At 44.2% G+C, this 13,224-nt stretch overlaps 1 protein-coding gene across 5 annotated transcripts in view; it reads left to right on the top strand.

Annotated features, from left to right (window-relative positions):
- The window catches only part of ZNF236 (zinc finger protein 236), a 160,523-nt gene that overhangs the window by 129,640 nt on the left and 17,659 nt on the right, over nt 1-13,224 (top strand). For all 5 annotated transcript variants that reach the window (XM_074383234.1, XM_074383235.1, XM_074383233.1 and 2 more), the window contains 2 exons: nt 1,779-1,910; nt 11,204-11,401. In XM_074383234.1, the coding sequence (XP_074239335.1) occupies nt 1,779-1,910; nt 11,204-11,401 (330 nt within the window). The remainder of the gene's footprint in view (nt 1-1,778; nt 1,911-11,203; nt 11,402-13,224) is intronic.

Genomic DNA, 13,224 nt, shown 5'->3' with positions numbered 1-13,224 from the left:
TACATTTTTACATGATTCCTTGAGCTAAGATGCCAAAAAACTTTGCAGAGATTAATTAGGAAAATCATGATGATACATTATGATTACATAATTATAATGAATATTTTATTGGACACCGATTTTTAAAGGAGGGGATTTGCTTTAAGAATACTTAAGGTTGGCCGAGTGCAGTGGCTCACACCTGTAATCCCAGCACTTTGGGAGGCTGAGGCAGTGGATCACTTGAGGTCAGGAGTTCAAGACCAGTCTGACCAACATAGGGAAACCTCATCTCTACTAAAAACACAACAGATTAGCTGGGCATGGTGGCATGCACCTGTAATCCCAGCTACTCAGGAGGCTGAGGCAGGAGAATCGCTTGAACCCAGGAGGTGGAGGTTGAGGTGAGCCAAGATCACACCATTGCACTCCAGCCTGGGTGACAGAGCAAGACTCCTGTCTTACCTGGTGGGAGGTAATTGAATTGAAACATGGGAGTGGGTCTTTTCTGTGCTGTCTCATGATAGTGAATAAGTCTCACGAGGTCTGACAGTTATAAAAAGGGGAGTTTCCCCGCACAAGTGCTCCTCTCTTTGCTGCCATCCATGTAAGACATGACTTGCTCCTCCTTGCCTTCCTCCATAATTGTGAGGTTTTCCCAGCCATGGGGAACTGTAAGTCCAATTAAACCTCTTCCTTTTGTAAATTGCCAAGTCACGGGCATGTCTTTATCAGCAATGTGAAGACAGGCTAATACAGCATCCCCTCCTCAATCCTTAACTTGCCTGTTAGGGGCTCAGCTTGTGTAGTTCCCCAAGACATAGAGAAACGACCCTCACCTTAAAGCACAGGAGCCAACATCAGCCGTGCTTCCTGTCATCAGCCATAGTTTTAACTGTGTATAAAGTATGTTTAGATCAGTGCTAATTGCAGCAGATCAAGTTGCATGCTGAATTATTTCCATAAATTCAGCATTTACAGTAGATATTTAGATCCTTTAAGCTGCTGCTTCATCCACTCTCATAGCTAGAGATGTGCTGGGCTGGTAAAAAAAACTTACTGTAGTTTTCTATAGCATAGCAAAATTGTATATGCGTTTCTAAAAAAATAAGTGTTTTATATACATACACACATGTAGAGACTCTGAGGTGTAATTTATATAGGTTTACCCATTTATTTAAAGTATACAACTGAATGGTTTTCAGTGTATTTACAGAGTTGTACAACCATCGCCATGATCGAATTTTAGAACATTTCATCATCTGTTAAAGAAACGTGGAGCCATGAGCCATCACTCCATGTTCCCCTCATCCCCGGCCTGCCCCTACCTCTGCCCCTGGCAACCACCGATCCACTTTCTGTCTCCGTAGATGTGTCCGTTCCAGCTATTTCATAGAAATGCGATCATCTGTGTGGTCTTGTGTGACTGGCTTTTTTCATTCCGTGGAGTATTTCCAAGGTTCCTCCATTGCTGTAGCGTGTACTAGAACTCTGTACCTTCGTATTACTGAAGAATATTCCCTTATACCACATTTTGTTTGTGCATTTATCAGTTGATTGACATTTGGATGTTTCTGTTTCTTGGCTGTGGGTAATTCTCCTGCCGACATTTCTGTACAAGGCTTTGAGCAGACTCTGTTTTCACTTCTGGGTAGCTGGGTTACGTGGAGACTCCGTGGTTTATTTTTTTAGGAGCTACCAGCTTGTTTTCCAAGGTAGCTGCACCATAAAAGATCTTTTAAATTATTACTTGTTTTGCTGATGTTTCAACTTCTGAACTCGTACTAATCTTTTGCCAGGGTCAGCAGTTCCCAGCAGTCCTCACGGATCCCTCTCTCTCCGGCCAGGGTGGAGCAGGCTCACCACAGGTCATACTAGTGAGCCACACGCCACAGCCTGCATCTGCCGCTTGTGAAGAAATAGCCTACCAGGTACGGGATGTTCCCTCATCCACAGAGCTTTTGTCGCTTTTTAAAACAAACAGATTCAGAAGGGATGGTAGTAGAGGGTCATGGGGGTGCTGTGTGGCCCAGGTGGCTGGGGCTGGGACTGTCTTCTGAGGTGCCCCCGGCTGAATCCTGAGTGGACTTAGGCTCTGCGGGCATATGTTAAATGACGAGTATGATAGCTCATTCATTTTGTTATTTGTTTCTCAGGGAGTGAGGTTTTAGTACCACAAAATTAGATGTAGCCACCAGTGATCTAATTTTAAATTTATTAATATCTTAACATATTTGCCTACCAATCAGACCTCACATAGCCAGCCACTTGCACTCAGTTCTTCCTGCAGATTTTCTTGTAACACCTTTGCTGATTCTGTTAAGTGTCATTTACATTTTCATATATGTGTGTGTGCGTGCATGCACAAGACCTGTTTGTCGTTTGTCTAGTCTTTTTTCTTCAAATGCATGTTTTTGGGGACCAAAACATTTAGTAAGCAGTAGTCTAAATATAGAAGAATCTAAAAACTCTTTACTTAAAAGTTTCGGGGTCAGAATTAAAGCACAGATGATGAATAATCTCTGAATATAGGAAGCATTAAACATTTTTAGCAAATGAGTTTTCAAAATAATGACTTACTGGTTTTTCAGTAGGACAAGGGCTTTTTCACGACGAGGTGAGATATAACCAGCACTGGGGATGTCCTGCAATTTGGCTTGAGGAACCAGAGCTCATCTCACTGAATTTCAGTTTGTGTAACTTTAACACATTTGTGTCTGGGGTCCCCAAGACTGCCCTCAGGTTTGATGATACACTCCAAGGTCTCACTGGATTCAGAGAAATCTGATATACTCTTGGTTGTGGTTTATACTTGTGATTATAGTGCAAGGGTGCAGATTAGAACCAGCAGAAGGAAAAGGCACATTGCGGGGGAATCCAGAGAACCCAGGTACAAGCTTCTTGGTGTCTTCTCCCCGTGGGGTCACATGGACATTGCTGATTCTCCCAGGAACGTTGTGTGACAGCACCTGCCAAGTGTAACCAACTTGGGAAGCTCAGCTAAGTTCTGGTATCCAGAACTGTATTGGGTCAGTCATGTGGGCATGGAGTGCCCATGTGGCTGGGGTTACCTGTGTGGTCTCCAGGTCCCTACCCCTCCAGGTCAAACTGATGCAATGGCCCAGGTCCCCAAACAAACAAAAATAGGCTTTCACCATTAGTCACATCATCAGCACAAAATGTGTGGCGTTGCCCAGGGTCCTGGGGTTGAAAATACTCTCTTATCTGTAAATAGCAGGATGCTTATTGGGGATGTCTCGGGAGCTGATCGAGGGCACTGTGGAGTGTGCAGGGTTTGAGCACCTCAGGCTTGTGAGGTAACTGTTGACTACACACATTCATCTAGACAGAAAAAGCACTGGCATCTTGGTCATCTTTTTAAGCTCCCTTTCTCATGATGCTTTTGTAGTGAAACCTTATTAGTCTGGTATGTTTCAGAGAGTTCCTAATTCAGTTCCAAGGCACACCTTACCTAATTCCTATATTTTATGTGACTAGTAAATGAAACTGCTTTGCTATTTTTTAACATTATGATTTTATCATTTGGTTTCATATAGCTAGAATAATAATGTTTGTAGAGTAATCCTATGTTAAGATTAGTTGAAAATGTCCCCATTCAAGTGACATATTCCATTTTAACTTTTATTTGAGTAGTAGATGGTAATGAGATAAATCAAATATTAAAACTTGGTCTAGCTTGTATTTTTTTTTTCAGTATTTGACAGGTTAATTAAATATAAAAATGAAGTAGATAGCCTGTGTGAGTGAATACAGGCTATCTCAGAGATATCCTGGGGTCAGTTCTAGACCACTTGCTTTGTTGTGATCATTGCAATAAAACAATTATTACATCATTTGTGGGGGAGGGCAAAATATTTAGTAAGCAATAGTCTGAATATAGAAGAGTCTAAAAACTCTTCCCTTAAAAGTTTCCAGGGTGAAAATTAAAGCACAGATGATGAATAATCTCTGAATTTAAGAAGCATTAAACATTTTTAGCAAATGGGTTTTCAAAATAATAACTGGTTTTTCAGTAGGACAAGGGCTTTTTCACAAAGAAATGTGATTTGACCAGCACTGGGGATGTCCTGCAATTTGACCGGAGTAACTAGAGCTTGCACTAAAGCAATTATCACAACAAAGCAAGTCATACTAATTTGCTGGTTTCCCAGGGCATATAAACATTATGTTTATACTATACTGTAATAACAGTGTTCAGCAGCATTCTTTTTTTTTTGAGACAGAGTCTCACTCTGTCGCCCAAGATGGAGTGCAGTAGTGCAATCTCAGCTCACTTCAACTCGTTTCAACCTTCCAGGTAGCTGGGATTACAGGTGTGCACCACCACACCTGGCTAACTTTTGTATTCTTAGTAGAGATGAGGTTTTGCCATATTGGCCAGACTTGTCTGGAACTCTTGATCTCAAGTGATCCACCCACCTCAGCCTTCGAAAGTACTGGGATTACAGGCATGAGCCACCATGCCTAGCCAGCATTATTATTATTTTTTAAATATATATACCTCGATTTAAAAATACCTTATTGCTTAACTCCAGATGGGTTAAAGACTTAAGCATAAGATCTAACACCATAAAAATCCTAGAAGAAAATATAGGCAAAACCATTCGGGACGTAGGCATAGGCAAGGACTTCATGACTAAAACGCCAAAAGCAATGGCAACAAAAGCCAAAATAGACAAATGGGACCTAATCAAACTTCACAGCTTCTGCACAGCAAAAGAAACAGTCATTAGAGTGAATCGGCAACCAACAGAATGGGAAAAAGTTTTTTGCAATCTACCCATCTAACAAAGGGCTAATATCCAGAATCTACAAAGAACTAAAACAGATTTACAAGAAAAAAACAAACAAGCCCATTCAAAAGTGGGCAAAGGATAGGAACACACACTTTACAAAAGAAGACATATATGAGGCCAACAAACATATGAAAAAGTGCTCATCATCACTGGTCATTAGAGAAATGCAAATCAAAACTACATTGAGATACCATCTCACACCAGTTAGAATGGCGATCATTAAAAAATCTGGAGACAACAGATGCTGGAAAGGATGTGGAGAAATGGGAACACTTTTACACTGTTGGTGGGAGTGTAAATTAATTCAACCATTGTGGAAGACAGTGTGGCGATTCCTCAAGGACCTAGAAATAGAAATTCCATTTGACTCAGCAATCCCATTACTGAGTATATAGCTAAAGGATTATCAATCATCCTATTATAAGGACACATGCACACGAATGTTCATTACAGCACTGTTTACAATAGCAAAGACCTGGAACCAACCCAAATGCCCATCAATGATAAACTGGACAGGGAAAATGTGGCACATATTCACCATGGAATACTATGCAGCCATAAAAAATGAGTTTGTGTCCTTTGTAGGGACATGGATGAAGCTGGCAACCATTATTCTCAGCAAACTGACACAAGAACAGAAAATCAAACACCGCATGTTCTCACTCATAGGTGGGTGTTGAACAGTGAGAACACACGGACACAGGGAGGGGAGCATCACACACTGGGGTCTGTTAGAGGGAAATAGGGGAAGGACAGTGGAGGGTGGGGAGTTGGGGAGGGATAACATGGGGAGAAATGCCAGGTGATGAGGAGGAAGGCAGCAAACCACACTGCCTTGTGTGTACCTGTGCAGCAGCCTTCCATGTTCTTCACATGTGCCCCAGAACCTAAAATGCAATTTAAAAAATGAATTAAAAAATACCTTATTGTTAAAAATGCTGATGATCACCTGAGCCTTCAGGGAGTGCAGTCATTTTGCTGGTGGAGGCTCTCACCTTGATGTTGATGGCTGCTCACTGAAGAAGATGATGGTTGCTGAAGGTTGGGGTGGCTATAGCAATATCTTAAAATAAGACAGCAATGAAGTTTACTGCATCAGTTCTTCCTTTCATAAAAGATTTCGCTTTCATGAAAGGAAAACTTTGGAAGTGAGACATGAAAGCAACATTTCTCTCTGTATTCCTCCATCGCAGCTCTTGGGTGAGCAGGTGAATTGTCAATGAGCAGGAATATTTTGAAAGGAATCATTTTTTCTGACCAGTAGGTCTCAGCAGTGGGCTTAAAATATTCAGTAATCATAGTGTAAACAGACATGCTGTCATTCAGGCTCTATTGTTTCATTTGTAGAGCACAGAAAGAATGGATTCAGCGTCATTCTTAAGGGCTCTTGGATTTTGGAATGATAAATGAGCACTAGCTTCAGCTTAAAGTCACCAGCTGCATTAGCCCCTCACAGGAGAGTCAGCCTGTACTTTGAAGACAGACACTGACTTTTCTATAGCTATGCAAGGCCTGGGTGGCATCTTCTTCCACTGTAAGGCTGTTCTGTCTGCACTGAAAATCTGTTGTTCAGTGAAGTGACCTTCACTGAAGATGCTGGCTAGATGTTCTGGGGAACTTGCTGCAGCTTCTCCATCAGCACTTGCTGCTTCACCTTGCACTGTTACGTTACAGAGGTGGCTTCTGCCCTTAGTTCTCCTGGACCAACCTCTGCTGGTTTCCAGCTTTTCTTCTGCAGCTTCCTCAGCTCTCAGACTTCATAACGTGGAAGAGTCTCGCTCTGGATTAGGCTTTGGCTTAAGCGAAGGTTGTGGCTGTTTTGATCTGTCCAGGCCATTAAAACTTTCTGCTTATCAGCAATAAGGCAGTTTCACTTTCTTATCATTCGTGGGCTCACTGGATAAGACTGTTGATTTCTTTCAAGAACGTTTCCTTCATTTCACAGCTTGGCTAATAGTTTGACACAAGAGGCTGCGCTTTCAGCCTATCTCAGCTCTCTCCATGCCTTCCTCATTAAGCTTAATCATTTCCAGCTTTTGAAGTGACGGGTATGTGACTCTTCCTTCACTTGAACACTTAGAGGCCATCGGAGGGTTATTAATTGGCCTAACTCCAGTATTGTTGTGTCTCAGAGAACAGGGAGGCCCAAGGAGAGGTGGGATGGCCAGGTGATAAAGCAGCCAGACACAAACAACGTTTGTAGACTGTTTGCCATTTTATGTAGGCGGGGTTTGTGGTGCCCCAAAACAATTAGAATAGTAACATCAAGGATCGCTGATCACAGGTTACTGTAACAGATAGCGCTATAATGAAAACGTTTGAAATACTGCAAGAACTACCAAAATGTGACAGAGACAGGAAGTGAGCATGTGCCATTGGAAAAATAGCACTGAGAGACTTGCTCGAAGCAGCACTGCCACAGACTTTCAGTTTGTAAAAGTGAAACGGTATCTATGAAGGGCAAAAAGAAGCAGAGTTCAATGAAAACAAGACATGTCTTAATTATCGAGAGAAATTCTGTTAGATGTTTTCTGTAAATTTCCCTTGTTAGGTGGTAGCACTGTTTGCCAACATTAATTGGCGTTAATCACTGTCTAATTTCATCCTAATGCTCTATTGACACAGATGGAATGCACATTGACGCTTCCAGGCTCTGACCTGGGCACTGACCAGAGACTTCAGACCCATGCCTGGGTCTGCCTGTGGCCTGTGCGTCTGGAAGGAAGCTGGGGCCCCTTTGAGCACCCTGGGCTTATCTGAACCCGCTGTAGAGTGGCTAGGAGTGCTGGCTGTAGCCTCTGATGATGTGTGTACATCCCTGCGCCCGTGCTTTCTGGCCAAGAGACCTCAGGCAATCCTAGGTCTGTGTGATGGCCTGTTTTGAAGACAGACGTGTCCAGGCACGGTAGTTCACCCCTGTAATCCTAGCACTTTAGGAGGCTGAGGCAGGAGGACTGCTTGAGCCCAGGAGTTCAAGACTGCAGTGAGCTGTGCTCGCCACGGCACTCCAGCCTGGGTGACAGAGCGAGTTTGTGTTTCAAAAAAAACCCAAACAGAGGTGTAGTTAGGACTGCCTCCTGGTGGTCAAAGCTTGGGCAAATCACATTCCCTGGCACTGAGCACAGGTCCTGGCCCAAAGCAAGTGCTCAGGACACTATCGGTGGTGGTGGAGCAGCTGTAGGCTGGGGCTCACTTCACTCTCTAGTGAAGTCCCTAGAGCAACTATCTTTGCTTTTCTTTTTAAAAATCTTTTTCTTCATGGTTCATCTGAAGAGAAATCCATCCTGATCTGACAAGATGTGTGCTCACAACGTAAAATCATCCTTATCCTGAGAGCCATTGACAGTCTGCCCCCTTACTCAGCCTGTCTTTACAAAAACGAATGAGCTAATTTCTAGCTGACCCTTCCTGTAAGGTTTAAGAGACCTGACCTAACTTGGTTAGCAACTTCAAGCTATTACATCAGCGGGGAACGACTGCAGCAAACTGCCTTTCCTTCTCCACTCACTGCTTAAGGTGGAGATGGCTTTTGAAGCTGGTTTTGCTGGAGAAAAGAGATGACACTGGCTGGCCAGCTGTCTGAGGCCAGGCTCCCACTGGGCATGTGGTCTTATGTAGCTGAGCCCTCCCCACAGCCTTGAGGTGTCTAAGTGTCAGGGCCATTTTATTCCTAAGGAATCTATGATTTAAGGGTAGCTTTGAATACCTTAAAAGTCACCCTGCCAGTAGAGAGAGCTGGCGTTTGAACCCAGATCTGTCTTACCCCACTCTTCATGTCTTAATAGAAGAATATCGTTTTGAGCGTTTACACCTGGATTTCCTGTTACTTGAGCTCAGCCAGTCTCAACTGGGCTATTTAGTAAGGGGCAGGTTTTTAGAGGGAGGTTTGGGGTCAGAAGGCTGATCGTGTGCCAAGGTGTGTGTTGTGGATAGTATTTCTCTGAAAGCTGCCTTGTTTGAATTCAGCAAACATTAAAGTTCCTGCCAGTGCTGGCCGCTGGACACAAAGGATGCTGGATCAGCACTAGGTCTCTCTGGGCTCATTAGGAGGTGGACGTAAGGCTGCTTTCCTCCCTCTTCTGCTTCCCAAAAGCCACACTCCTCATGCTTGGGAGGTGGTGTTCATACACGCTTCTATCCTCCTGCCCCCACGTGGAATAACTGCTGTGGGAAGCAGATAAGATGATTTCTAGCTGTGGCCGAGTTTATGTTTCAGGCTGAAAAGTCATCTCACACTCCTTCTCTAACTGATTTCCCCTTCTCTTTTGGACAAGTATGATTTTAGCAATATTCTATTAATATAATTGAGTCTCTTTCCAGATTTTCATATATATGTAATTATGAAATTCAGCAAAACATTGGATAGTTCACAGTAGTAGCAATGATTCAGAAGCTTTGCTGTGGTTATGCTGAAAAATATTTTGCAGAAATGGTTTTTAAAGTTTTGTGTGTTTGTCTTTTCTTGAATAATGTGGATCAGTTAATGACTTCTCACATCTCATGAGTAAAATTTTTGGGTCAGAAACAATTTTGTGTGTGTGTTCATCGCCATGACTACTGGTGGATACTTGGCAATACTGATGGAGGACATGAGGCAGCTCCGTAACTACAGGTTTTTGCTTGAGTTGATGTTCTTCAGCATGCATTTATCTGCAGTTACACAACCAGCCTTCAGTATCATTTATTCCTGTGTTTATCAGACTTTTTTGACACACACAGAATATATTTATATGTGGTGACCTGAAACACACGTGTGTTTCTGTCATTTTTCTTTACATTCACAGATATGTGTAGATGCACACCTGACACAGGTGTCATGTTACAGAATAACACCTACAGATACTCACGTGTAGACACACACCTGACACAGGAGTCATATAGAATAACACCTACAGATACTCACGTGTAGACACACACCTGACACAGGAGTCATATAGAATAACACCTACAGATACTCACGTGTAGACACACACCTGACACAGGAGTCATATAGAATAACACCTATAGATACGTGTAGACACACATACCTGACACAGGTGTCATGTTATAGAATAACACCTACAGATACTCACGTGTAGACACACACCTGACACAGGAGTCATATAGAATAACACCTACAGACACTCATGTGTAGACACGCACCTGACACAGGTGTCATACTATGGAATAACTCCTGTCCCAGGCATCTCACATGGCAGCCATGTCTTTTCTGATCCTTCTCTTTTGTTTCCTTTTTACCAATTTCATTCCTTTTTTTAAATTACAGCACCAATTAATAATACAGCATCCTATAGAAATATTTTGTTGTTGTTTAAGTATTTTTCTTTAATTTTTACTTATTTCTTATATTACATTCCCAAATTAATGAAAAAGTATTTGATAAACTGGGAATAATAAAAATGTTAACCAATCTCGTTAATTTTCGTTATGATTGCTTTGTTAAGCCATCTCATAGAAATTTGCATCTGCAAAATTGAAATCTGTTGTTTACAAAAGCTGAGTCAGCCAGGTGCAGTGGTTCATACCTGTAATCCCAGCACTTGGGAGACTGAGGCAGGAGGATCCTTTGAGTCCAGGAGTTTTAAGACCAACCTGAGCAACATAGGGAGACCCTGTCTGTACAAAAAATTAGAAAATTAGCTGGGCATGATGGTGAGGCGGTGAGAACTTGTGGTCCCAGGTATTTGGCAGGGCTGAGGTGGGAGGATTGCTTGAGCCTAGGAGTTTCAGGCTTTTGGGAGCTACAGTTGCGCCATTGTACTTCAGCCTGGGAAAAAGAGCAAGACGCCGTCTCAAAAAAAAAAAAAAAAAAAAAAATTAAAAAGAAAAAAAGCTGTGTAATAAATTCCTCCTACTTTTTTCATTATTTTTTCAAGTGGTGGTGGCGTCCCATTAAAATGATTTGAAAACCTTGTTGGTTGTGATCCACAGTTTGGAAAAAACGATTTAATTCTATTAAAAGGTTAAAAACACCTTTTGCTATTAAGAATTGCTTATCTAAAGCTACTACCAGCAGCAAGCATTTAGTGAATGCTACACTGTGCAGCCTTGGCAGGTAGGTGTTTCTCCCAGGAGGACCAAGCACGGACTGGTTCAGTACTTAGCCTGGAGTAGCCCGGACCGTCTCGTTGGAACTGGGATTTGCACCTGGTCAGTTCAGCAGCAGAGCTCATTCATTACCTGCTGTTGTGCGGTCTCAGTCTTGCAGGACAGTGTGCATTCTGGTCTCACACTGTGTGGAAGGTGCCTCTGGCTTAATTACCCTGATGCTAGGACATGCATGCAATGTGGGTTCAATGTGTCCGTGCTAAGAATGTCCCTGTTATCACCATGGCGTGTGTCAGTTCACAGACTGCACAAGTCCAGTTGAGTGCATGGAAAGTCACAGAATTTCTGGCTCTTTCCAGGTAGCTGGCGTCTCTGGGAACCTGGCCCCGGGCAGCCAGCCGGAGAAGGAGGGCCGGGCACACCAGTGCCTGGAATGTGACCGCACTTTCTCATCGGCGGCGGTGCTGATGCACCACAGCAAGGAAGTGCACGGCCGGGAGCGCATCCACGGCTGCCCCGTGTGCAGGAAGGCCTTCAAGCGCGCCACGCACCTCAAGGTAGGCCCACCGTGCCACAGTGCAGCTGTGTACCCCCCAGGCTGCTAGAGAGGCAGAGTCTAAGATTTAACACCACTGGGAGTCCAGCTATGGCAAGACAGGATCTGAAAACCTTTTCTGTATGTGTGTTTTTGAGGAAAAGGTCAAGAGATGTAGGTGTATTGTTGTTGCATTGTAAGAGGTCCGCTGGCTGTACAGATGAATAGATCACGTGTTCACCTGCAAGTCATGGTCAGTTTCCAATACAAATTGAAAGAGCATTGAAATACCCTGTCTCCCTTGTCAGAGTGGCAAAAATCTAAAAATCTATCAGCACCTGTTGCGAGGCTGTGGGGAAACAGAGGCTGGCTCATGTAATTGCTGGGGAGACTGTCACTTGGTAGGACTTTATGTAGGGGCATTGGGCGGCCCTAACAAACGCACGTGTGCTCACCCTGGGGACCAGCCATGAAGATGCCCCTTCAGCCTCCCAAAGTTTAGCTGCCCGTGCTGTCCACTGCAGCAGAGCTATCACACAGTGGGGACTGGAGCACCCACGAGTGGGAGGCAGAGGATGCATTTGGGGACATCCCCCTGGAGGATGCTGTGCCGTAGTGCACGGGAGGCAGAATCCCAGCAGGTGATTTGGAGGACCCCCAGGGCCGTGTGACCAGGTGCTCCAACATCCAGCCCAGGGCGCTGTCTTCATGTGAAGGGAATGGGGTGCGGAAGGGTGGAACACAAGAGTGTGCACCACGGGTGCCTGGTCAGCACCACTCCAGCCCAGGGGCCAGGGCCCCCATCAGCACCCACACATCAAGCTGGCATCTGTCCTTGGCAGTGTGGGATGAAAATGGCACTTTTCCCAAAAACTGCGTAACATACATAACATGAGAAAAACAGACAAATTCCAAGTGAGGCATGGCCTGCAAAATTCCTGACCAACCGTGCCGAGCTGCACAGAGGGCGGAGCTGTGCCACACTGGCCGAGAAGGAAAGCTGCGCTGGGAAGACGGCTGCCTGGACCCTTGGGGTTCCTGTTTACGTTGGGGGCGGGATTGCTTTTGGCTTTAGTGTGTTTGTTGTCTTTTCATGAGTGTCGGACTGGAAAAAGGAAGAATCCTACTTAAAGGAGAAATTCCTGTCCCAGGAACTGGAATCCTTGTATCCCTGTGACCAGAGTGGCTTTTTTGTAGTGTGGACTAGAGCACACAGCATTGGATGTATCGCAGACCAGTGGTGTCAGTGGTGACAGCCCTTTCTGTGCTGGGAAGCCCAGGGACCCGGCTGTGGCTCCTCTCCCAGGGTCCCACCAGGGGCTGGTGAGCCCTGAGACCTTCACTCCTCCCTCTCTGTGCCTGAAGGAAGCCTGTTACTTGGCTGCTTGGGTTCTTTTTTCTTTTTTTTACTTTTACTTTAGGTTCAGGGGTACAGGTGCAGGTTTGTTATATAGATCAACTCAGGTCACAGGGTTTTGTTGTACAAATTGTTTCATTACCCTGGTACGCAGCTTAGTAGCCAGTACTTATTTCCCTGCTCCTCTCCCTCCTTCCTCAAGGAGCCCTCTGCATGTATGCGTTGCTCCCCTCTGTGGGCGCATGTGTTCTCATTTAGCACCCACTTATCAGTGAGAACACGCGGTATTTGGTTTTCTGTTCCACGATGGATTGAAGGCTTAAATGTAAAACCCGCAACTATAAAAACCCTGGACAACAACCTAGACAGTCCCATTCTGGATGTAGGAAGAGGCAAAGACTTCATGACGCAGATGCAAGAAGCACTTGCATCACAAGCCAAAGTTGACAAATTGGATCCAGTTAAACTGAAGAGCTTCTGCACAGCAA

Source organism: Saimiri boliviensis, chromosome 13 (genome assembly GCF_048565385.1).
Source record: "Saimiri boliviensis isolate mSaiBol1 chromosome 13, mSaiBol1.pri, whole genome shotgun sequence".
Classification (NCBI taxonomy): Eukaryota; Metazoa; Chordata; class Mammalia; order Primates; family Cebidae; genus Saimiri; species Saimiri boliviensis.
This window is presented reverse-complemented; position numbering and strand designations above follow the sequence as displayed.